The sequence below is a fragment of the Crocuta crocuta genome, unplaced genomic scaffold (assembly GCF_008692635.1).
Source record: "Crocuta crocuta isolate KB4526 unplaced genomic scaffold, BGI_CrCroc_1.0 scaffold38, whole genome shotgun sequence".
Classification (NCBI taxonomy): domain Eukaryota; kingdom Metazoa; phylum Chordata; class Mammalia; order Carnivora; family Hyaenidae; genus Crocuta; species Crocuta crocuta.
In genome coordinates, this window is record NW_027532605.1 from 2,056,157 (window position 1) to 2,083,231 (window position 27,075).

The 27,075-nt window shown below is 35.7% G+C and overlaps 1 protein-coding gene across 1 annotated transcript in view; it reads left to right on the top strand.

Moving 5' to 3' along the window:
• Nucleotides 1-27,075, top strand: part of TMEFF2 (transmembrane protein with EGF like and two follistatin like domains 2) — a 226,278-nt gene that overhangs the window by 167,619 nt on the left and 31,584 nt on the right. The window contains exons 6-7 of the mRNA XM_077780218.1: nucleotides 10,907-11,055; nucleotides 11,784-11,843. Coding sequence (XP_077636344.1) covers nucleotides 10,907-11,055; nucleotides 11,784-11,843 — 209 coding nt within the window. The remainder of the gene's footprint in view (nucleotides 1-10,906; nucleotides 11,056-11,783; nucleotides 11,844-27,075) is intronic.

The window sequence follows — 27,075 nt, forward strand, 5'->3', positions numbered from 1 at the left end:
TACTGGGCCAGCTTATCCTTCCGTGTCCTGCAGCCAGAGATCCAGCATCTAGAGAACGAGAATGTCCACACCAGAGAGCAGTCCTGACTCCTGAGTCGGGTTCTTTCAATGGCCTGGTCTGACTTCCAGAGGCCTCAATGGCTCTGGGCCCCAAACAGGACACATATGCTCTCATTTTTAATATGGAATATGAGACAAGAATTTTAGGGAAGAATAAAAATGTTTTGATGGATTACTTACTGTATAAATGAACACATAGGAGAAGCATCAGCAGAGGGAAGAAAATGAGAAATGAATTGTTAGGATGGTAGTGGATTTCTAAGTCCTCTTGCTACAAGTCACCATGGAAACCACCTGTGGAAATTCTACTCCCATTTAGCTTCTAGTTAAGAGTCACATTCTCTATGAAACCTTCCTAGACTCTCTATATAGAAGTCATTATTCCTCCTCAGTGCTCTCAAATATGTTGTTCCCTCCAAGTCCAACTCTGATGACACCATTTTATAGATACTTGTTTTTCTCATTTAGTTGTGACCTCTGCTGCCAGTAGGCATCACATGAAAACATCTTGGTGTCTCTGATGGTTAGCCCAGTACCTAGCTCCAAGCAGGTGCTCAACTATACTGATGGGATGAGGGTGAATTAAATGAGATCTGTGATAAATGAAAATGAATGCCCCTGAGAGAGGATAAAATAGAAAAAATAAAAGAATGGCAGTAATAGCAGCAACCTTCCCAACACCTTCAACAACAGGACCTTCCTTGAGAGTTTGCAGCAGGGACACAATCATACATCCTTTCCCTTCTGCCTTTTAAACGTAATATTTTTGATAAATTATTCTTTTTTAATGTTTATTTACCTATTTTTGAGCAAGGGAGGGCCAGACAGAGAGGGAGACAGAGAATCCCAAGCAGGCTCCACGGTGTCAGCACTGAGCCTGATGCAAGGCTCGCTCTCACAAACCGTGAGATCATAACCTGAGCTGAAATCAAGAGTCAGATCCTTAACTCAGGAGCCACCCAGGTGCCCTAAAGTATTCTTATTTCAAGGCAAAATGTTGAAACATTTCTACTTAAAGTCCTTCATCCTAAGGGTTTCAGAATAGCTCATGACTATTCCTGGCCAACAACACTGCCATATAGCCCTGTTTCAGAGCAATCAGAACTCACCGGCAGTACAGCAGGAAGTCAATGAAGAATGCTGGCTGGCTTGGGCCTGTTAACTAAAATGCCACCATGTGTTCACGAGTTTAGCATTTCAGTGGGCGAACAAGTAAGATGAGGAGGGAGGAAGAAACACAGAGATGAGTCCCATCATATAATAAACTCTGTTCGAGAGTCATTTTTATACACACATAAGATCAATCTTAGTTATTAACAAAGGAATATTATTTTATTCCACTGGGATTTCTCCATACATGTATGTATATTTTTAATTTTGTTTAAACAATTTAGAAATAAATTAACCGGATCAAATCAATGCAAAAAATATATACCAAGCTTGGTAATTTAATCATTGTAAGCAAAATGTCTGATCTAATATTTTTATTTTTAATTATATTTTGAAACCAGAAAAATAATGTAACACATGGACATCCACCTCCTACTTTTAACAAAACAAACATTTTATTCATATTTGCCTTTGACTGTTTCTTAAGAATCATAACATTATAGATAAAGTTAGGGCGCCCTCATTCCTCAGCCATATTTCCCCATTTCCCTTCTTAGGGTCGTATTCCCTATGAATATTTTTATTATATGTTTTCATTATTCAAATAATGAAGTTCTTGATCATGTTAACATAAATATTTAATGTTATTTTAAAAGCAAAGTTAAATTATATTGACCCTACGAGTAATAAATAAAAAGATAAGGGCTGACATAAGCAATAAGGGAAATCACTTGATACAAATTTTAGTTATGAATGGAATTAGTTCCCACCAGCACCTGAAACCACCATCATGAAAACCACCTGAACAATGTAATGGGCAATATTTTCAAACTAGCACCTTTATCACAATGCAGAGCTATTATTCATCTACTGTTTTTTTAGGTCTCATGGATGAAAACCAAAGGTATGATCTTAAATTGCAGTTTTGTGGAAATCTAGACTGTGATGATGTTCATACATATTTACTCCTGAAAGTCCTTGGTCAGATGAAAGCATACCAGAGAGCCAGCTTGCAAACTGTAAACATGGAGCTGGCTAGAATGAGTGTAGGAATCGACAAAGGAAAGTGCCAGAACATGCTACATGATCCTGAGAGAAAGGAGCGAGAGGGAATTTTTAGTACATCTCCATATTCAAATACCGATCTCATTGTATTGTTTTAGCTTCCAGCTTCTCATTCTGGGGTTTTCATGCTTTCTGACTCTGCTGTGTAGTAAGGCCCATCTAGTCAGAGCAACCACGCTTCTTAGTAATCACAGAGCCACCCTGGGTTATTGAATATGTGTTCCAGCTTAATGAGCAAGAGCATACACATAATGCTAATGAGAGATTTTTGCTTCAAGATACTTTTAAAAATGTATATGAGTAAGAAGAATTGTTTACTTTGATTATTTTAAGATGTAAATGCAGCTGCTTCTAAAAGGAAAAAATAATCATGGGGAAAATACAAACATGATACATGAACATGGAGCTCAAGTTCAACCCCATTTCAACGTTATCCTCTGGATTAAAGAGGGGTGTATGGCCACTCGCTGCCTTGGAGGGAGCCTTGCTTGCTGTCTAAGGCAGCAAGTATTAATAGGTACCTGCTGCCAGTTTTGTTGCACCAAAATCTTAAACCACTCCTGGAACCAGGCAGGTACACATTACTGCAAAGAATCATTCTCTTTCAACTGCAGGTGAGGATACTTACATGATATCGTTATCATGATGGAACTGTTTGCCCCTGTCCCAATAGCAAAGAAAGAAAACTCTCCCTACCAGGAAATCATGTCTTCCTGAGTCCCACACACAGCTGCCTGGCTGCACCTCTCATCAGTTTCCTCTTTGGAACACAACACAGGTCAGGAAAAAAAGCAGGAAAGGGTAGAGCAGGAAGAGCATGCTGGTGACATTTGTGCCTTCATACCTCACTGTAATATGCCTCCAGTATGAGCCATTAAGACCCATTGATTCTTTTTCTTCATTGGAGCGAACACCCGTGCCCTGGGTTTTCCTTGCTAGCCCCTCAGTTTATAGCAATATCCTGCTGATTCATCCCTCTACCTGCACCCCCCTGCAAGTGTAATCTTCCTAAAATACCCCTTCCATCATGTTGACCTTCTTATCACCCTTTGCTCAGAAAACTTTCAGGACTCTTCTTTGTGTAGAAGATAAAGGCCACTCCTTAGATGGAATTGAGCCCCTTCACAATCTGTCTAGAGTGTTGTATCCTGACACTTGGGATGAGAAGAGTTCAGTCCAATCAGATTGATCTATTTGCAGCTCCCCAGCTCCCTTGTAGGGTCTGCCTCTGCACATTTCCACACTTCATTGCTCTATCACAGTTCTGTTAAATCTTACTCACCTTTGGAGAGAGCTCAATTTCCACATTTTCCTCAAAATCTTGTGAGCATTAAACCTGAGAGCATTGTAGACGTTGGAGCTAAGTATCTGGCATACGGAAGCCCTCCATAGTTTCACATCCTCTCCCGTCGCTCTATCTTGGTTTTTACTTGGTGAATCACTTATGCTGACTACTCCACCAATGATGTTTTTGTATCAATGCATATAATCACCTGTCCCTGTCACCTGGAACCCCAAACCTATCACCTATACCATATGGAGAAAAACCTTTTAGTGCATGTCGTTGAATCATTTACGTTAAACAAGAATATTAAATTCCTTCTAATGGAATGAAAGGAAGAGAGAAAAGGGTGTGACTGGAGCCATAATAGTTGGGGTTGCTCTATAGGCTATGCAAGCTATCTGCTTTAGAAAGATTTTTCTGAGTCCTACCTCAGACCCAGTGCATCAGACTTTCTCATGTGAGCTGTACATACGCTAAATTAGAAAATCTCTTAGTCACAGAGGGTGATAAAGAGTATTTTCTGTAAGTGCAACTCACCACATCTGCACATTGGCATCCCGTGCAGCATTTTTGACAACTCACGTTAGTTAATACAGCCTCATGTCGGGTCTCCTAAGTGTAAATCTCTGGCTGGGAGCCCAAGGTTGAAATATTCCACAGATTTTTCTTTGTGTCCAACATTAGAAAGAAACCACTGAGCCAAAAGTTAATGATGACCAATATTTATTGGGTAACTACAACTTCTCAGAAACTTTATTAAGCAATTCACATGCATATTCCATTTAATCCCCACAATCTTGAATTAGTATCTCCATTTTCACAAGCTCAGGGAGGTTAAGTAACTAGTTCAATGCCATACAGCTAGTACATGATCAAGCCTCAATTAAACACAAGTCTATCTGATACCAAACTCCAAGCTCTAGTCATGTTCCCCATCTACCTCATTGTACTAGACATTATTTAAATACATGACCATCAGTCTTTTATCCAGAAATTGTGCCACCTGTTCAATATGTGATTCTGTTTTTGAAAGTTCTGACACCACCCCAAGGAAGGGTCTCTCAGCTCAGTATTTCTTCTTTCAAATACCCATTGACTATTTGTTGTCATAGGCTTTTTCTTAATATTCCCGAGACCTTCCATCTAATAGACCAACTTTTATAGTTTACCACCTTATAAAGAAATAGGTACTAATGGCAACTAAGCTTTTTCCATGTGCAAGATAACCCTGGTCCCCCTTGGAAAATCTGACTGTAGTCCTTGGTAATTTGTCTGGAGAAGGGCCTTATTCCTCCCTCCTAGATTTCCAAACTAAAAGGATTGCCCTTTGCAAATTTAAAAATAAAAACAGACAACAACAACAAAAATATTGGTCCATCTCTTGTATATCACCTGAGTAACAATATAGTATATAGTAGACTTACTAATATTACCTCGTAGTCGATGCTTTTCCACACTCCGTATAGATGGTTTTGTTTTCAGTGCATTTTCACATCTCTTATCTCATTTTTTCCCTCACAACCCAGTCATTCCTGAATTAGTTTCTTTACAGATAAAATAATTATAATCAAGTTCCATCAAAAGGAGTGACATGAGAGTTAATGAGTAAATGGGCTTAAAGTATCACAAGAGTCTTGAATGAAAAGTACACACTCTTTTCACTATTATTAATATAATGCAACTCATCCATTAGAGTTCTGACAGAGAGCATGGACAGTGACTCTGACCTCATTTTCTGGCCAGGCCAGAAAATGTTTCTGCATAATAGCCCCAGAGACAGACAGGCTCAAGGGAAACAAACCAGTCAAGGTTCAAAACAACCCAGAAAGCCATCCTCACTGCAGTACAATTAGGTACTTTACAACTGATTAGGGATGTCGGATGGACAAGTTCTGGAATGGACGAGTCAAGAACCTTGGGAAAGGGGCAAGTGATGGGCATGTTTAATAGATGAGACAAAATCTAGTGATATTAGAGGGCAACAACCAACCAGACGCATGAATAAGTAATTTGCTACCTGGCAGCTTTTGTATTCTCACCCTCTGGTGGACAGAGAGGCATTCCTAAACACAAGGGCAAGGTTTATTTCACCCATTGCAGAACACCCTGGAAGGAGCCATTTCAAGAGAGGCAAGGAACTAAGTAAATGTCAAGACCCCCAAAATATTCATGAGATAATTATAAACACATCTTAGTCGTTATACACACCACCTTTTACTTCCTAAAATTTCGGTTCTTCACTCCTTCTAGTGGTCTTTTTAAAATATTGGATGTCCGTCTTCTTTCTTACAATTCAGAGAACTAAGGTTTTCAGTCAATGTTAATTTTCTTTGAAGTATTTCAGAGGATAGTATTTCCACTCAGAGACCCCTAAAATTATTATTTTCAAGTAGGGCTGATGCTTTTTCTTTGTAGCCTAGAAGAAAAGAGATCTATGTAATCGCAGTGTCAAAATGTCAAAAGACTGAGATAGGTTGGAAAAAAGAAAAGGAAAGAAAATACAAAAAAAAAAAAAAAAAAAANAAAAAAAAAAAAAAACCTTAAAGGCAACCAAACAGTCCTCAGCCTTACAAATCCTTGGCTCACATAGAATACTTGTGACATGCTGTAATTAACTAGTTACTCCTCTCAGAATGAATAATAATGCAATTATTTGCCAAAAACAGTGAAGAAAGGATAGTGTCTGTTTTTAAAAATATCTGCCTTTCATTTCTGTAGAAAGAAAAACCCTGGATTAATTTACATAAGCTGCTAAAGCACAGAGTGACCTGCAATTTCACCATTACACTATATGATAATTCTGTCACCTTTTTATTGGAGCCTTATATTTTTCAATGGTTTGAAACAGCAATAAACTGACAAGTCACTACCATGTTTAAATTATACTGGTTCTTAAAAACTGCACCCAACTGCCATAAAATGTAAGCAATAACCCACATGGTGAAACACGTCCTTTTCACAACTGCCCTTTGATGTCATTAAGACCCCTAAGGGCTATTGCTCTGCTTCCTTTGTCTGTAGGGCACAAATTATAGGAAGGAGGTAGGAAACCTTTTTCAAATGCCAGGTAGCACAGAGCTGGGTGAGAGTTTATATGAACATATCACTGGTTCTTTCTCCTATATGTTAATTTCTAGACAATGACTGTTCTCTTTAACTTCATCCAAGTCCATCCTGCCAGTCTCTCAGTAATTCATTCAACAATCATTTATTGATGACTTGCTATGATGCCCTCCACCAGGTTCCAGAAATTTGAAGGTAAAAAAATCCACATTGCCCTTAAGAAAGTTGCAGAGAGTGAATGTATAAACTAATAAATTGGCACATCAACAATGCAGTAATGCCACCACAGAGCCCACTCTCCACACACGGACACAAATTCATTTACTCATACCAACACACAAAATCTTTCTCCCCTGTGAATCTGAACTTCCAAAAATTCCAAGCTCTTTAAATGTTTTGAAGCAGCGACTTGTAGAGGATGTGTTACTAAAATTTATAATTCAGTAGTGTCATTTAGAGTGTATGTGTGTGTAGATGTGTGTGTCTGTCTACTCATGTGTTTTTATAAAAAGTAGAAACAGCTTTATGTAGAATTTTGTCAAGGATACAATAGTCTAAACAATCGATGCCTTCTGGAGCAAGATCGATTCAGTATATATCAATTTGGTTTTTGTTTTTGTTTTAATTTTTTTAAATGTTCTTATTTATTTCTGAGAGAGATATAGAGACAGTGTGAGTGGGGGAGGGTCAGAGAGAGAGGGAGATACAGAATCTGAAGACAGGCTCCAGGCTCTGAGCTAGCTGTCAGCAAAGGGCCGGACGCAGGGCTCGAACCCACGAACTATGAGATCACGACCTGAATTGAAGTCGGACGTTTAACGAGCTGAACCACCTAGGCGCCCCAGTACATATCGATTTGTTATTCATTGTAATAACCAGCTATTAGTTCAGAATGTCTTCACATGAATATTTACTGATACATCCTTATGATACTAAAATGTCTGGATCACTTGTTTGGGAAGTCAGATACTAAGAGTGTTGATTTAAATTCATAAAATCATAATAAATATTCTAAGAGTAGACATAGTATTTTTTCAAGTCCTGTTCATGCAAGGTATTCTTTTAATTAGTAAATAGTAGGAATTCAGATCTGCTTTATTTTTCATTGTACTGAATAATATGTAGAACAGTACAGGTTCTGATATCAAACTGTCGATACTGGAAGTTAGGTTCTTCCCTGTACAAGCTATGTGACCTCTCCAAGCTTCAATTGTCTCATGTATAAGATGGAGATAATAATAGTAGCTACCTCATAGAGACGGAAAGATGAAAGAACTGCATATAAAGCACATAGCACTGGGGGTGTCTGGGTGGCTCAGTCGTTGAGCATCTAACTCTTGATTTTGGCTCAGGACATGATCCCAGGGTCAAGGGCTCACACTGAGCATAGATAACCTGCTTATGATTCTGTCTCTGTCTTTCTCCCCTGCTCATGCTTGCTCTCTCTCTCAAATAAAAAAAATAAAAATAAAGCATACAGCAGTGGGACAGGCACTATCATTAAGTAAGATAGTATTATTATTGTCATTATTTGACCTCAGTGAGAGCATTTAGTATCTGCCACGAAATTATTTTGCTACCCTACATCTGTTTTTATGGCAATATAGTAATGATAATTTATATTATTTTTATCCTTTAAGAATATAGAAGCATGTCACTATATTTATTCATTTCATTTATTTATCTATTAACATGCTGTTATTGAATGATGAGTGTATGCAAGGTATTGGATGGGGCAGGGAATACAAACATAATTTAGCTACTACCAATAGAGTTTCAGATGATAGTCCTAGAATCCTGCGTGGTTTTCTAACTAAGTTTAATAAACTCAGACACAAAAAAAATAACTTGAATATACCTGCAAAGCCCTTGTTATATAATTTACTCTTTAGATAGATGACAAAACATGACTTCTCTCTCTGTTATGCTGCTAGGAACAGATAATTATTCCGGTGTCTTTCAAGGAGATAATCTCCAGAATCTAACACAACAGTAAACTGGCTTGAAGATAAATAAACCAACTTTTAAAAAATAAACAATGTCAGTCTCCTTCCCACTTTATTTACTACAAACTGTGAAGGAGAACAAGGCTGATCTACAAAATCACTTCCCCAAATTCACCGTGAAAAGGGCCAAAACCTCTTTGAATATGTAGGCAGCTCCCAATCCCAGATATTTCAGATGCCAAGAATCAGCCCAGGTCGCAATGTTGTGATCGCAGCAGTGAGATCATGGCCAAGGTAGGAACACCATTCCTCAGTGACTTAAGCATTTGGAGATGGTTACCATCTGTCCTAACTATTTGTTCCTAAATAGGCGAAAGTAAAAATAACCAAGGGTTCCTAAAGCAATTCTCTTACAAAAAAAAAAAAAGAAAAAGAAAAAATTAAGTGCATTAGCACAATTTCTGCCAGCATTTTTAACAGAGATCTAGGTAATTCTGATACAGATGGTCTGAGGACTACACTCTGAGAAGCACTGATGTGTAGACAAACCCTCTCTCACTTAATCAACACATGGATCAAGCAGTGATTCCCAGGAAGTGAATCTGGTGCCAGGCCAACTGCCTAAGAAGACAGAATCATAGTCTCTAGCCCCAGAGTTACTGGGGCCCAGAAACTTGCTGATAATTTGTATATTTACATGTTTTCCAGGATATTCTAACACACAGCCAATGGTGAGAGGAAAGGGGCTATATATTACTTTAACACATCCATAGGTGGTCCTTATTCCACAATTTACTAGCTCTCTGACCTTATAATTGTTCTATCATTGAACTATAAAATAGCTGTTGTAAAAATTAAATAAAGCAATGCATGTTAAGAACCCAGCATGTAGTAAGTTGGTTGTTATTGTTATCATCATATGTCCAGCTCTAAGTAAGATAATACAGAAGTAAAATGTGTGCTTCACCACTACAAGAAGGATATAATCTATTTAGAAAAATAATATAAATATTAATAGAAATTTAAAATATGAGTTTATACTCTAAAGCAGTAATATATTTACACACATGTAAAAAATACTCTAAGTAACAAAGTAGATTGTAATATACAGAGAATTATAATATGGAAACATAGGAAAAGTCATATAAAGTTTGCTTTAAAAATAACAAACAAATAAAATGTCTAATACTGGGGTGCCTGGGTGGCTCAACTGGTTGATCATTTCAACTCTTGATTTTGGCTCAGGTCCATGATCTCATGATTCTTGGGATCAAGCCGTGATTGGGGCTCTGCGTTGATAGCAGGGAGCCTGCTTGGGATTCTGTCTTTCCCTCCTTCTCTCTGTCCTTCCCCTGCTCACACACGTGCTTTCTCTCTCTCTCGAAAATAAATAGATAAACTTTAAAAAAAATAATAAAACGTATATAATTCTTCTAATTCAGGCACCCTAATTCTCACTAATTCACCATTTTTAATGTATATTATAAAAATATTTAAATCATGAGTGATACTCAACTTGTACTTATTACTTAAAACGAGAATTAGAAAAAGTATATATCCGGGAAAGGAGTCATGGAGTAGATGGCAAGGGGCCCACAGAAACTCTGAAATTTCATGCAAAAAGTTGTTTTCTGTGAGTATGAATATTTCTGAGGAGAGAGTGGTACCTTTCATTTGACTCTCATAGGGTGTTGTGCTCCCTCAAAAATGTTAAGGACCATCAGAGTCCTGTTTTAGACCATGTCCTGTGCAGCCTCATGTATGCTGAAAAAATATAACTCCTGACTGCATTCCAAATAATCTCCTTGCTTACTTTTGTGTACATGTCCTTTGAATCATGGTCTTCATGCTGTCACCATTCATATATCCTGAGAATAGAAGTCACACAGTAAGATCTTATTTGAGGAAATTGTAAAGCAGACCTTCATGCCTCCCTCAACCTATTCAAGTTCTACAGGCATCAGCATGGAAGTTCATGTACCTGTTTTAAAAGTTCCAGTGGCTGAGATTTACTGATGATTATATTCCCTTTTTATTATTTTTGTATCCCTTTCTCAGTCTTTGAATTATTTTCAATTAGTCCTGTGCTTCTTTTCCTCTCAGGTAGAAAAGGGAAGAAACTTCCCTGGAAGGATACAATTCACTTTTGCTAACTAGTATATTGCCGGCCCTGCAATTCTTCCACTTTGTTTCATTTATAGTGTAAAACAACACTATTGATGTTAATTGGTATATAACATTATATAAGTTTCAGGCGTACAACATTATAATTCGATATTTGTATACACTTCAAAACGATCACCATCATAAGCCTAGTTGCCATCCATCACTATACAATTAAGCTCCTTCACCCATTTTTATTTCTCTTTTCCTACAGGTGTGTGTGCAACATCGACTGCTCTCAAACCAATTTCAATCCCCTCTGTGCTTCTGATGGGAAATCTTATGATAATGCATGTCAAATCAAAGAAGCATCATGTCAGAAACAGGAGAAAATTGAAGTCATGTCATTGGGTCGATGTCAAGGTAATGTTCGTACCAAAATTCATTTCAACGAATGATTTTAGTCTTAGCATAGAAGTGAAGAGCGAAGATAACTCCTTATTAGGCAAGCTATTTCATTTCCGGAAGACAGTTCTGATTTATAACGGGAAGTAGAGTCTACTGTAGCATTTATGGTGATTATAGGAATCTCAGGGTCTGTCGGCAACAGTTCATATCTTTTCTCTATATAATGGGGCTGTATCCTCACAATGTAAACACAGACGCCTGTATTCAGCAGACATTCTCCATGCAGAGGGGAAAAAAAAAAAGCCTTCACTTTAGCAAAAATGCTGAGGATTTATTAGCAAACCTTGAAATTAAAAACAAATGGCACCCTTTTTATGTATTGATTTCAATAGAAATATTTCAAGTACATTTTTAAAGTAGAATGTACTAGAATGTTCTATTTTGTTTCTTATTCAGAAACAAACATTTTCTGGCTTTTTAACTTGTTATTCTTTTGTCCACCTTATCTCAGTTATAATTGTGAACCTACTCTGCCCTGAACTTTAGAAAGCTGATATCATTCTATTATTCACTCTCAAACAAATTGATACAAATCTGTCTTTGTGTACATGTTGCTTAGAACTATAGTTGTAAAATTTCCTTAGTTGCCATGAAGGTACTATCGGAGGAATAATATAAACTTTGACATTAGATGTTTAGGATACAGTTAATCAATCTTTTAATTGTTAATTTTTTTAACGCAGATAACACAACTACCACTACTAAATCTGAAGATGGGCATTATGCAAGAACAGATTATGCAGGTACATATAATATTTTCTACTACAGAATATGAGCACTTCTATAAAAGAGTTCTGAAGGAATCATTTTTACCATTGATCTTAAGTTGACTATTCCAAGGTTTCTGACATGTGCTAATATTCTCTTGCTTAAGTTCAAACCTTCAATAGGCAATAGTGAATTTTTGTTGAAGCAAATAAAATACTTTTTTTTTTTTGCCAGAGTTAAAGCAATTGTCAAAAATGTCAGTAAGATATAACTAACTTGTTTTGACAGTGCAAATGGTACAAATGACAAAACATTTATCAAATTAATGGGCGTCAATGGAAATTAATGCCGTTTTTGGCAGTATATTGTGATGAATGCAAACGTTCTTGTTTGAATTTTCATTAAAGTCAACAATAAAAAACTTTGCTAGTCTCTAAAAAAACTAGAAAGGACAGCTATAAATAATAATACAGTCTATCTCTCTTTAGTGCAATGTTAAAAAGGTAGGCATAAATTATTTTTAAAATAATTAATGTCTTTAAAACTACAATGTAGCTTCTGACTTACACAGAGTTATCAAGTATTTATATAAAAATGTATATTTTATTAACTCTTATAGAATGTTATATTGAGAATGATTTCTATCTAATGTAATTTTTCTAGAGTGAGCAATAATTTATGGACATGCAAATAAGATTTTAACAGATCATAAATTTTATTAAAATTTCGGGTTAAAATATAAAATAGTGATGATGATAATGATATGTAGATTTTTTTTATTTTTTATTTAAAGAATTTTTTCATTTAACTATCAAACACTTGTAACTAAATTTAGTCAACCAAACATGCTTCTATCTGTATTATCATTCATTTTTTTTCAGGAATTGCATTTTCCTTAACAGTATTTCTGGCATTTTATTTATATACAAAATTAATCCCAATGAAACTGAAGTAAGGTAATCAGATATTGTACTATGGCTACCTCACACCTCTCAGAATTTGGAAGTAACAAAAGAAATCCTTTTTAATTTTTCATTTTTATCTTCATGATTTTCAACATGTAACTAAAACTTGGTATGCGCTAGAAGCCTGGAATCATCATAGACAGTAATGCCTGGAAAAACATTAGTTCTACTATTGTATAGCTGTTCTCAAATGCCCAGCTGAGATATTAGCAGGTGTTCCTTAAAAAAAAAAAAAAAAGTCTATGGTCAGTTAGTTTGGGAAGAGCCCAGATAAACAAATGACATTTTTACCCAGAGCACCTCACAGCTCTTTCTGTGCACTGTAAAATTTTTCAGAGATATGCATCTTTTATTTATTTATTTTCTTTACTTTTTGTTCTCATACATACAAAATGCACACAAACGTAGGCTGGATAGTACAATGAACCAATATGTATTTGTCACTCCAATGCAGTAGCCTAGCCCCATCCCCAAATGCATCCCTTTTCAGCATTTTCAGTATGTGTGGAAAGAAATCCCAAAAGTTGCATCATCTTATTCATAAATACTTTAGCCTGCAAACTCTAAAAGATGTACTCTTTTTAAACAAAATTGCATTGCCATCACACCTAAAATAATTATGAGTAAGTCCTTATAATATATACCTTTTATCAAACTTATTTGATAAATAACACATGTTTTGGGGGCACTTTTACAGTACTAATGTTCCTAGCAATGCACTTTGGACTATGCTGATCCACAGGAAAGTATTAAAAGCAATAAAAGATAATGAAAAATCGAAGTCTGAAGCTAATAATATACATTTTAAATATTAAATGAAATCAAATTTAAATTCTATATTTTATTCTAAACAATAGCTATATCTTGAAGGTATTATAAAGCCTTTACCTGGCATATTTAATTTTACTGTAGCCTAAAGTATTTGAAGATTTCATAAGGATTTCACTTTCATATAAGGAGTAACTAACTGTGCTTAAGATGCCTTTATACCTAGTTGGCAAACTAATTCCCTTGGGAAAAACGTCTTCAAAAATGTAATATTATATGAAAATGTTCTCTACTGAACCATCCATCATTGAACTCATAGGAAACTCAAACCTCTCCCTGAAACAAAGAACTTTTCAAGTTGATTAGCATCAATATGCAAATATATGTGAGTTTACAAAATTGTACATTAAATATAATGGAGTTTACCACTCTCATTGTCATTCATATTACATATTTACAGTTTGCCACTTCTAACGAGTTTGGGAGTTGAAATTTTGTTCATATTTGTTCATATTTGAATTTGTTTTCAAACAGTTGATTTCTGATCTTCTCTGTCAGTGCTTTCAGCTGGCATTATTCCCTATCTTATCACTTTATTGAACATGAGAAGGAAAGAAGACGCGTTTTTAAGTCCATGCAAATGAACATTATTCAGACCTTCTGTGTTGTCCAAGTTCTTCTAGTTTGACATCAGATTAATTTAGTAAATTCCAAAGAAAATTTTAAAGATAAAAGTAATGTTTCAAAATACATGTTTGCTGAAATCCACATTTAAGACAGGAACAAAGATAATGTCGATTGAAGCTTGCAATTTCTAATTAGCCATTGATTGCATACTTTAAAACTCCCATGGAATTTAGGTGTCTTTATCTTCATTTTCTTTGGCAATCTTATTAAAATACAATGGATACCCCTTGTTAGATATTATTTAAATAATAGCCTTGTTCCTCAACATTTCTAGGCTCCTAATAGTATTTGCATTTTCATAAATTTTGAGATAAAACTTTGGGAAAATAAAAGGAACCAAACAGAGACTCAGTATGTCATTGTCCTTTTAATTTCTGTTTCATATTTTCAAAACTCCCCAAGGAGGGAAAATAGAAACTGTGTGACTCATATTCCTAGAAGTTTGCTATGTGCTCACAAGCTCATTAAATGTCACAGTCACTTCCCCTGTTTGACAAACATCCATGGATGCTCCCGGTGAAGGGAAATACCAGTCTTAACACTCTCATTTTCTTCTTAGATGTCCTTAATACCATAGGTGGAAAACCTTTACTAACAGTCCCATGTCTCCCCTTTGCACCTACCAGAAATACAACAACACACATTTCTGATTACAAAAATGAAAATATAAAGAGAGCCTAAATCTAAAAATAAATATCTTGTGTCTCGTATTTCATATCATTTAAAAGAAAGAGACTGCAAGTAAGGACCAGCAAGAGCCAAGTCACAAAAAAAATAAATGGAAACTAAGAGAGCCATGCCTCTGACAGCACTAAGGAGAGGTCGACTACAGTGTGACTGAACTTGTGCAGAGCTGTGAATTCCAAGCTCCTCACAGGCATATACCTGAAATAGACAGGAGGAAGCCAAAGAATTTGCCAGATCATCCCAGCCAGCATTAGTTTTTTATTGTGCTTGACTTGGGTCTCTATTCTCCCTCTATCTTTTAATGAGACTCAAGACACTAGGGAGCCCTGAGTTAAGAGCTTTGGCTCTGTGTGTCCAAGCAGAATGACAGGACCCCTGTCTGATAAACTAAATAGTCCACTTAGGGGCGCCTGGGTGGCTTAGTCGGTTAAGCGTCCGACTTTCGCTTAGGTCATGATCTCGCGNCAGTCTATGACTTGGGCTTCGATTTAGGTCTTTCTATTTACTTGCAGAAAGTCTCTGAGAACAAAATTGTATCAAGCCACAGAGCTGAACTTTCAAGGATTTCCATTGTTTCAAAATGCTAATATTAAACTTTTCTTCTGGAAGTTTTTTATAAATAGCATATTTTATAAATAGGAGATGTTTTACACCTCTTGAAATCTGCAACATTTTCTTTTTTAGAAAATTCCCACTCATTTTGATGAAAAAAGTGAAGCTCAACTATTGTGTTTTTCTTGTGGCATCTATATTTTCTGATTGTATTGCTTTTCTATCCAAAAGTCTGATCATGCATCAGAAAAAGTAGCTACATAATCTTCCAGTGACAATTTACTTGATTTTATAAATTGTTAGATGTAAAAAATATACACATACACATGAACATACACACGAAAAGCAAATCAAACCATGAATTTAAACTATTTTTTTTTATCATCTAGAAAATAAAATTAGTTATCTTTTATGGCATTTTGTACCAGTTTCCAAAAGGATTTGTAGTGGCCTATAATTAAAGTATATTCAATGAGATCATTTAAAGAGAAAGTGAGAACATAAAGCACAACTGTAGAGGAAAATAGATATATCAGCAACATGGATTATTATGGTTACTGTATTTAGCCATAAGCTTCCTTGCAACCACTGTATAAAAAGGAAATATGATGAATTGTTTCAATCAGCACATATTTAGAGACCCTGCTATATGTACTCCACTGGGTTTTACAAAGGTGAACATATCCTTCTAGGTCTCTGCTAAAATGCAAGCCAGGCTTTCATTGTCTGATAAAAATAAATAAATAAATAATCAGTTCAGAAACCAAACACATAATTTCTCTAATGCTAAGTTCTAAAAGAATATTTGGCATAGATCTTCTTATGAGGCATCACTGGAAAACGTAGAATGTATGATATCTTTAACAATGATTTTTATGAAATTTGCCTATAGGCTTTTCATATGGCTGGGGGAGATTTTTTTACATAATAATTTTCTATAAATTCTAGAGCATAGAATTAGGATATGTGTAACTCAATGATAGTCTCTATGTGGCAGATTAGAAAATGAGTTATATTTATGTATATTTCCAAACTGGAAAAAATAAATAAATAACAGAATACTGAGGGAAATGGCTGTGAGAGAGAATGTATTCAGCCTATCTTCCTCATGTGTCTACAGATTTAACAGAATTATTCTGGATTAACAGAATAGTCAGAAAGCCCAAGTAAAGATAAAGAACATGGTAAATTATAGTATGTAGATGGGGGAAAGAATTTCTCCTGCTTTTATTAGCAGTTAATGAGAAAAGTTAGCCCTGTGTCATCTCCAGTCTTGGGAGGGAGCCAGGGTCCCCCCAGCTCTGTGTCTAGGTACAGCAATGCATGGAGCTTATTTGTCTTCTTATTGTGTGTTAGTTACACTGTGGCCATTCACCATTTCTTGTAACATTTAGAGAAGATTAAATTTTTTTAGGGAACTTTCTCTTTAGAAGCCTCTCCCTTATCTTTAAGCAATAATTTAGATATTAAGCTCGGGTCTAAAGATGAAAGGAAGAAACCAGAAATACACATTTAAACCAAATTCCATACATCCTATTATTATTCCATTGACTCATTTGTTCACACTAAGAGGAAACTGACATCTTGAAAGGGTATCTAGTCTAAGTGAATTGTCATAGTAACTTGTTCTCTGTAGAAGCCTTTGCAATTTACAAAGGCTTTTCACATATATTGTCTCCTTCAGTCTTGATGACAGAAATGTGAGGGAGATATTATATGCATTTGACAGGTGAGAAATGGAGGCTGAGGGAGATTAACTAAAAAGGGTATGCGATAGAGCTAAGGTTCAAACCATCATCACTAATTCCAGAATCCAGCAAAGTGTGAATGGAATAGGACCAGGTGAGAAGAGTCACTACTTAACATTCTTAGAGACTTTGGGACCCCCTCTGCACCTGAGAGGTTAACCCCTTGAGAATTCCAGACTCAAAAATGTTTCACCATGATGTCTACATTCCTGGGAAATGCTCCAAAAATTACTCCTCTCTTCAAATCTGTCTGTATCTCATCAGCATCCTACAAGCTCTGTCTTCTTTGATTTTTTAATTTTACTCTTCTGTTTTCTATTTCCTCACATAGCCAAGAGAAACCAAAGAGAACAGTTTTTGCTACCAAGTAATCCTACATTAATAGAAAAAGTGTATGTGATACTTTCTACGCTTACAGAGATCCATTCCCATTACCTTATTTGCTCCCATGTCAATTCGATAAAACACAGTTACACATACTAGGAGGAATAAAATTGTAGCTCAGAAAACCTAAGTGGTTGACCCAGAACTGGGCACAGTGTTTTGACACATTGACCGCCCACTCATGCAAATACAGCACTTTCTTGATTTATCTACTATTTGCCTCAATTGCTCTTCCACTATATGGATATCGACATGAATATCAAGTGGTTATATATCATATTTATAACATGAATTAATTCAGTCATGTGGAAAAAAATCTGCATTTAAAATGGAAGCTTTTTCCATTTGCTCATGAACACAAAGAGCACTTCAGCGGAAAGCATGTTATGTCTAGGCCAATAATTTGATCTGTAAGAAATAAATAAATAGCAGCAAATGCAGGCAGCAGCTTGTAGCACAAATATTGGTATCAACAGTGAAATAAATAAAAATGTTTGCCCAGGCTATTACAGTGCCACCAGACTAGCCTAGAATATTTAAGCTCAGGAAATGAATTAAGATGTCAAGATTTTCTCAAGATTTCTGAGGGAAAGTGTCTCGATTCAAGTATTTTCCCCTCTGGGATTTACATTAGACTGCTGCAAAATTCATAAAGCTTTCTATGAACTCTAACTCACAATTTTTCCTGCTCTCTTGAACTTCTGTGCTTCCATTGTTTTCCCCATAAAATCATGTAGCCAGTCATCTGTAATATTATGTTATGTTCATGGTTATAGATAAACACAGAAATAGTATTTGCAATACAGATGAAGGTTTTCTACTGAAGAGTTGCCTTGGGCCTTGGTAGACTCTGGAAAATTTTGTGTTTATGCCCCAGTTCATAAAGGCATCCTGCATCATTTATGTGCACTTTTTCCTATTTGAAATGTTCCTTTCTGAAACAAATTGTTCACCTTGTGGTGTTACTCACGTACCTTTCTCTTCCATAGTATGGAAGCCAGATTAGTGGTTAAGCCCACTAAAAATCAGACAGGGCTGAGTTTAAACACTGGCCATGCTTTTGATTATTTAACATGGAGCCAATTAATTGACCTTTCTGAGCCTCAGTTTCATCATCCATTCAATGGAGATGATAAACCTACTTCTTTACGGTTAAAATTTGAATATAAGGAGCACATGGGTGGTTCAGTCAGATAAGCATCCAACTTAGACTCTTGATGTCAGCTCAGGTCATGATCTCACAGTTTGTGAGTTCAAATCCCACATTGGTCTCTGCACTGACAGTGCGGAGCCTGCTTGGGATTTTGTCTCTCCCTCTCTTTGTCCCTTCCCTGCTCATTCTGTCTCTCAAAAATAAACTAAAAAAAATTTAAAGTTTGAATTCGAAAGACATTCTGTAACATATTAGCAAGAAACTAGCAAGTCAGCTATTGTTATTATTTTCCTTTTGGTCTGACAATTGAAAATTTATTTATGGGAAATATAATGTATGGGCTATGGTCCAGCCATATGATATATATTCAGAGTTTTTGTACAAATACTTTCATTTATGAACTCATACAATTCCAAGAGGTTTACATTTTTTCCTACTCAAATGATACAATATTTTGTTGCAAGAGATTTTGGCAGACTTTTTAATTCACTTGTAAAGAAGTATTTATTGAGCACCTACCATTTATAAGTCTTCAGCACATGTGTATATTTAAATTTTCACATGGCTCACTTTTCAGTTTTCCTCCAGGCATAATTTTATTTACAATATAGTTTGGTCACTTTAAAANTAAAATAAAATAATATTATCACCAGATTACTAAAACATGAGATTCAAATAAAAATTTAGTAAAAGGACATAAGATTTCACAGAACTGTGATACCACTTGTATTTCTCTTCTTCTTGACCTTTAAAATTAGTCATTTGTATCCCAGTATTTGTATGAAGGATCTACACATTCATTATTTAAAAGAACCCTGGGTAATGTGTGACCATACTGATGGGAAGTATCAAGCAAAAATAACAGGAATGTCGTATATAAGAATGTATGCCTTTTATGCAAAACATTATTTCCACTCAGAAAAGTTAATGTTTGTACATCATCAATCAGCACATACACAGATACACACACACCATAAAGAGTCAGAGCATCAAGGTCAGAACAAATGCAAGCAACAGAAACTAATCATCAAGGAAAAGAGTTGTCTTTCCCTGATGATTGGTTTTTGTTGCTTTGTTTAACACCGGAGGCAGAGAAAGCCTGGTTGAACTCGAACATCTAGATATCACTAGTGAAAGTGTCACAGTTCTCCACCTTAATTTACCTTTTTACCTCAAACCTGATATTTCCATTCCTAGGAAAAGTGGTGTAAGTATGGGTAGGATGTAAGAAACGGAAAGAAGACAAGGATGTGTCCAAATGCTCTGTATAACTTCAAGACACACTGTTTTCCATAAAACTAATAAATAGAATTCAAGCAATTTCCAAAAAATCCCCAAAATACCCAGAACACTTTGATTGCTGCTTTTGTTAATGAGTCTGAAATGCTTCACATATATGAACCCACATTATCAAGCACATTGAAAATTCAGTTCTCACATCTTGATGATTTGAGATTGTGTACAAATATAATCAACTAAAAATGTTTTTAAATATATTTGAAACTAAATTCTCTCAGAAACATTGTGTTTCTAAACACTGCTACTTGTTTCATGGGTCATAGCTTGTTCCCTCTAGTTTTTCATTTGGAAATTGCTTCAACTTTTGGTTTGAACTCAAATGTAATCAAGAGAAATCTAACTTATGAGCCAAATTCCAAGCATAACAATGTATGAAAATCAGTGATAAGGCTTGAGGGAAGTGGGGTGGTCCAGTAATGTGAAAATACTAACGAGGACCAAGGAGATTAACACCAACCCCCACCTCTGAGTCCTGAGATACAGGAGAAGAGGGTAGAGAAAATGACCACCTTTTGAGAAGACTAAAGGGATGTGGTATTCTAGGAGAAATCTAGTACTTCAGGATGCAGGAAGAGGAATGAGAATTTCAGTGAAACTTCTGAAGATGTTGGGTGAGGAATTTGCTAATTATGGAGCACAGTTTCTGGTGAGGTTTGGGAAGCAGACAGAAATCAAGGACAAAAAGATAAGCTTCATCAAAGATGGAGAACCAACAACAGCACGTCGTGGACATGGTGATTCAGTGGAGGTGGGCACCTGGGACAGCACAGGGCAGGAATTGGATTGACTAAATTCAGTATAAAAGCCCTTGGGCTTATAGACTTAGAAATCTAAATTTACAGCACACCTGGAATAAGCTGTTGTTCAGTGGTGAACTCAAATTAATCAAATTCAATGTCTGTGTATTGATTTGCAATGAGAAAGCATTACCTGGAGGACTTGGGTCCCTTGACCAATGCATTCTCTTCTTAGACCTGAACTCTCTGAGAAGTCCAGTCATAATGAGGTCACTTAGTGAGCTTGAATAGAGGATATATTCTTCAGATATTTAAGGTATCAAGCTAAAATACGAATGTCTACACAATAAGGATAACTACCACTACTCTCAAATCTAGATAGGTAAATGCCTTTGGCCAGGACATCATCTCTCATGGTCAGAGCTTATCTAACACTGTTGACCCCTGTTATTCTCCTTTGTCTGAGTTGCCATTTCTGACTAATTCCTGTCCAATCTACCTCTTTTCCTAGATATAATGAATTTAATCAAGGTAAAGTTGGGGCCTGTTCTCCCTGAAGCATTTCATGACTTTAAGGCATTCTGGTGCTCTGGAAAAGTACAGAACAATCTTGTCCTTACTTCTGACTTCCTCTGGGATCTCAATAACCCTAGAAATGACATTAGTACAGAAAGTCAGCATTAGCCATATTGGAAGAAGGTAGGTCCTTCTTCACTGTGAAACCTGTAAGAGTTTTTACACATTAATTTCAAAGGCAATTCTTTATCCAAAAACATCTGACCAATAACAAAGAAGAATCAATAAATCTTAGAAAGCAAGTTTAATTTTTCAGTATTTACAAAGACTTTTATTCTTAGCATTTATGCTAACAAGTGTCCTTTATGGTGACAGTGTTACTGTTTAATTTCATAAAACAAACAATGAATTTATTCATTATCCCACACAGAATGAGATGGAGAGTTCTCCAAAGAGTTATGAATGCATTATCAATGTTTGATAGTGTAACATAATAATGCCTATAAAATATATACCAGACCATTATAAAAAACCCACTGTTTTTCTGCTTTCTCTTACCTTTTCTAAGATTCAAAACTGTGTGCTATATACCAGAAAACTCCCTCTCGAGTTTTTCATTAAGAATTTTATTTAATAATGGAAATAAATGTCTAACAAAAAATGTTAATAAATTTTTAAAAATCACTCAGAAAATGAAGCTTAAAAACAAGCTCCATTTGCCCTCCATAAATTAAGTATTCCAGAAAGAGCATGTTATTAGTCTACAGAGTTTAAACCAACAAGCAATTAGTGTTTTGTCAGGCAGTACACATACGAATTCACTTTGGCAGATTGACTCTTCATGTACGGTCACAATTATTTTACAAATCTTGCACCACTGTGGTTTTTTTCCTATTTATTTTTCTGTTATTAAAAAAAAAAAAGCAAGGAAGTTGGAGGTTTCCAGTTGCTTAAAGTAATCTCTGAGCAAATCCCACTCATGTCCCCACATCCCTAGGCTCCCCCTCCTCACAGTTGCCAGGGACGCCTTTGTTCTCAGATTCTAATGAAATGCAGATGCCAAAGCAGGAGGAAGAACTAACGGGTAGGCCAGGGAAGCTTATCTAGGTGGTAGTTTTAGTAAAGTATCCACATTATCTTCTACAATTACAACAATCAATAAGAAGTATAAAACCCCATCAACAGTGATAACTAACCATTAACTGATGACTGAAGTCATCTCAGTAGATTATCAGGCTTATATTCTGGCTTCCAAGCTGGCTACTTTCTGCAATTTAGCATGTTTCTTAACTGTTCACGTTGGCCATGAATTGGTATATAGTTAGGCAATAGAGCTAATTATAATGTTACCCTAAGAAAACTGTTGTCATCTTCATTGTCGTCATCATTATCACCATCGTCATCATCATCATCATCATCATCAGGAAAATAATACCACTGTAATAAGATAACTTAGTTTATTCCAAAATCAACTAGAAATTATATGTTTGTTATCTATTATTTTGAAATCTCTACAAACCTATTCTCTAATGATATGAGTAGTCATATTTATTTCTTAATTCCATTTGAATTTCAAAGCCCATGACTTACAAATAGCAGTTTGTAGGAGAAAGAGGCTAGAATAGTATTACAGGAACTTGTGGCTTCATTTTATCTCTAGTCTAAGCTAACTCGTAACTCCAATAGGTATTTAGCTTCTCAGAACCTAAGTTTTCCCATGAGTAAAACTTGGTAATAATATCAGATTATATTTTTTCTTAGATTTACGATGTTATAACCAGGTACATAGCTTTAATTCAGAAATCATGAATTTGGAGGAAAGTATTGACCACTACCTTATGGTTCTCAAAAAGGGTGACATAGGACAATGTCTAGAGACATTTTTGATTGGAGGAGGGTGGATACTAACTACTAGCATCTAATGGGTGGAGGCCAAAGATGCTGTTAAACATCCCGCGATGTACAGAACAGGGCTTCCCAACAAAGAATTATTTAACCAAAATGCTGATAATGCCAAGGCTTGTGAAACATGCTTTGTGGTGTTAGTAATTATGGTAAAGCACATATGACATTGGTTCTACAAATTAAGTGACACTATGAAATCTAGAGCTGGCTTCCTGAGCATTTTTCAACTCTCCTGTGCCCCTAAAGGAGATACAATCCCAGACTGAGGACCATTGGCTTAGTCCAAACTTTTTATCTCACTGCTTCAAACACACACATTCTCCTTGTAAAATTATGGTTGTTCCATTGACAGAAATGTGCTTTAACATTTCACAAATAAGGGAGAATATCTGTTTCTGGAAAGGCTTATCAGAATAATAAAAATTCATCTAGCCAAAAAGGCAGTTATATTCTTAGCTATCCTAAGTAATTGAAGAAAGTCTCAGTCATAATGGGACCACTTATCTTACTTGCTATTCCAAACTAGTATCTAATAACCTGGGTCCCTGCTTTGCTTCTGTTCATCTTTTAGGTCACATTGGCTGCTCCTTATAAATTTTAACCAAATTGCTGACCTGTTTGAAAGGTCTTTAATGATATTCTTTGAGAAGCCCAAAAGCAACCATTTCTTTACATTATCAGGCACTTTTACAGTACAAATCTTTGTAAACCTTGGTTCATAAGAGTGTACTTAAAATCAACTGGCTAAATTCTATTGAAGTGTCCAATAGCAATGCTTAAGACTAAAATTGGGTGGTTCACAGAACAAAATGTTTGATATACATGATATTAGGTCTCAGGTATTCGTGAAAAACCTTCATAATTGAAACAGAAGGGGAAGATGAAGATGTCTCTTAAATGCAACTTAGTGGTCAACTGCACTGTGCCACACTCCTCAGCAAAGGACATTCATGAACAATACTGTTGGGAAGCTCCTAGGCACAGACCTTCCTTGGAATGGGGAATAAACCTTGCTGCATTGGTTCGCTGTCGTAAAATAAAGTTATTGGTTTTGTAACAAGGACAATGAGGATATTTGTTTAAAAAGACAACTTAAAAAATAGCAGAGACAACAGGAAATGATAAATGAGCAAGTCTTTGCTACAGTAATTACTTTAGTATTGAAACAAATGAATAACTTTCACAGCAATGCTATTTTCTGTCTCAGATTATACTACTACCAATTCATATAGTGTGTGTACCATTGGCCTTTATACCAGAACAAAAAAAGTATCTAAGAAAGAGGTGTTGGTAAATAAATTGTCTGAGAGATTTGTGTCAATGTTTTAAAAAATTTATGATGTTCGTTTAGGAAACAGACTATCTCTGAAAAATGGGACAATTTTTTTTCCGTCTACACTAGCTTTATGCCACAAGTTAATCATTAAAGGAAACAATAAAGTAAATCTTTCTGGCATAAATAAATGAAATAACATAGAAGTATCCATTTATTGAAATCCATTTATTGAAAGTTATTTCCTATATAACTTGTTAATTCCCTACTGAAATGTTTTGATTTTGTGGAAAACACACTGGACAGGTTATCAAAAGACCTAAATTCTAACCCCAGCCGCTCAATTTACAAATGTTACATAATCTGGGAAAATCTCTTATCTCTTCTGAGAATCTTTAAAATGAAGATGATATGTCTTCTGCATTTTTCATATGTTTTAGAAATGAAAGCCCTTTCTTTTCTTTCAGATGTGACTCACTATGCAGTTATAGGGAATTATTATTGACACAAATTTAGGGTGGAAAACCTATTCTAACATGCTTTTTATACTGTCATCAAAGTTTTAATTATTTTTCAGATTGAAGTAATTAATGTGGATAGCATAATTTGATCTAATCTTAAAATTCAAACTGAAAATTTTTAGGTTCTAAGTTTCCATTTTTTCTGTTTGAATATGAATATATTAATGGGGTGATATAAAAAAATAAGTGACAAAACTCTTTGACTCAGTCTTCTTTTGACTATATCTAAAGCTTTGAATGTATGCCCCAGGTAGTTCTGTTTGGCTTATGCCTTATTCAAACTCCTTTTTCCAAAAGCACAAGGGCTATTTGGGGCAACCATTCATATTGTTACAATGTTTGTTCCCCTCATTGTACGCAACATGTATAGAATGATTCAGAATATGAGTAAAAATTGTATTATTCTAAGGTAATGTTATTTAGCCCTGTTAAGAGAACTCTATTACAGAATTTGACTGTAGCAGTATACCAATTAAAATTATGAGTCAGAAATGTTAAGAGCCTATTCTAGATAAGACACACTCCATCATTCCCACATTTTGGTTATGAGTTTACCTACTGAAAATGTCATCAATAAATACACAACTATTTCTAGTAAGGCAAAGGAGGGATTTTCAGTTGTAACTGTTGTCCTCTCTCTTCCTGGCTAAAGAGAAAATAAAGAAGCAATCTAGTCTCCTGTGCTCATGAAGATTAAATTCTCACCCCTTCTGCTCATGTAAATGAGTTTCTATTCTGTATTTAAGATTCTTTGGGAAAAAAAAAAAAGATTCTTTGAAGGGGCGCCTGCATGGCTTAGTAGGTTAAGCGTCCGACTCTGGCTCAGGTCATGATCTCACAGTTCGTGAGTTCGAGCCCCATGTGCTGACAGCTAGCTCAGAGCCTGGAGCCTGTTTCAGATTCTGTGTGTTCCTCTCTCTCTGACCCTCCCCTGCTCATACTCTCTCTCTCTCTCTCTCTATCTCAGAAATAAATAAAAAACATTTTAAAAAAGATTCTTTGAAGATATAGACTGCCTGCTTTCATAATCACCTAAATTTACTAGTTAATAACTCTCAGTATAAAAAAGAAAATTATTTCTTTTAATAAACAAGTTTTTCCCCTCATTGGGACTCAATTTCCATGGTTACCCTTTATTTCTTTAAAAAAATAAAGAAGAAAAAAACTTTTGTAGTTTACGTCCATAGTTTATATTTGCCATTACCTATCATGATATTTTTAGTAGATCGGCTACTCAAGGGTTAGCAGTATATATCTACAAACTATTATTAGACTTTGTATTTAATTTTGAGCCTTGAAATAGCAGAGTCCATTCACTGCTCTATGTGACATTTTAAAAACCTGAGCAAACAGTATTATTCTTGGAAAAGAAAAGCTCTTTCTCACTAGGTTCAGGATTTAGAAACAATATTGAATTGATTTGAATCAGAAAATTGTCTCTGGAAACCTGAAGTGAATACAAACATCAGGAAAATGATCTCCCTCTTACTTTCTGCCTTGGCCTTGCTCTCTTTCTTTTGAGTGGTTCTTAATATTCGTTCAAACACCGTATGTGATCAGATCCACCCCAAAGCCACAGCTCACTTTCGTTTTTGTCAGTGCCTAGGCTTACTGTGCTCCATGCTTCACATCTGCGCAAGCCTTCTCTGCCCTGGGACAGAAACTTGTTAATAAGAAGCTCGTTATAATTATCCGACCAGGGACTGTCATCTCAGACGCCAAGACCCACCTGTATATTTTACTCCCGTTCCTTCACCCCCAAAAAGAAATTGGTGTTTTTAGGTGAACAAAACTCTCCTGCCTTCACCTTCAGGCAGAATTCTTACATTCCTTGGGGTGACAAAAGTGTATATCCCTTTCTGCCCCTGGGAGGAAAAGAAAAGACTAAGATGCATCATTAATCATGCAAACTGTCTACTGCAACAGTGCCAAGAAAATGATCATTCCCATACCAACCATCAATATTCCTGACACCTGTCTAAAAATGCAGGTCATGCATATCCATCTGCCTTTAAAGAAGTGTCAATGTGCAAACATCCCTTCACTATTTTTAGGGTCATGTTAAAATTATT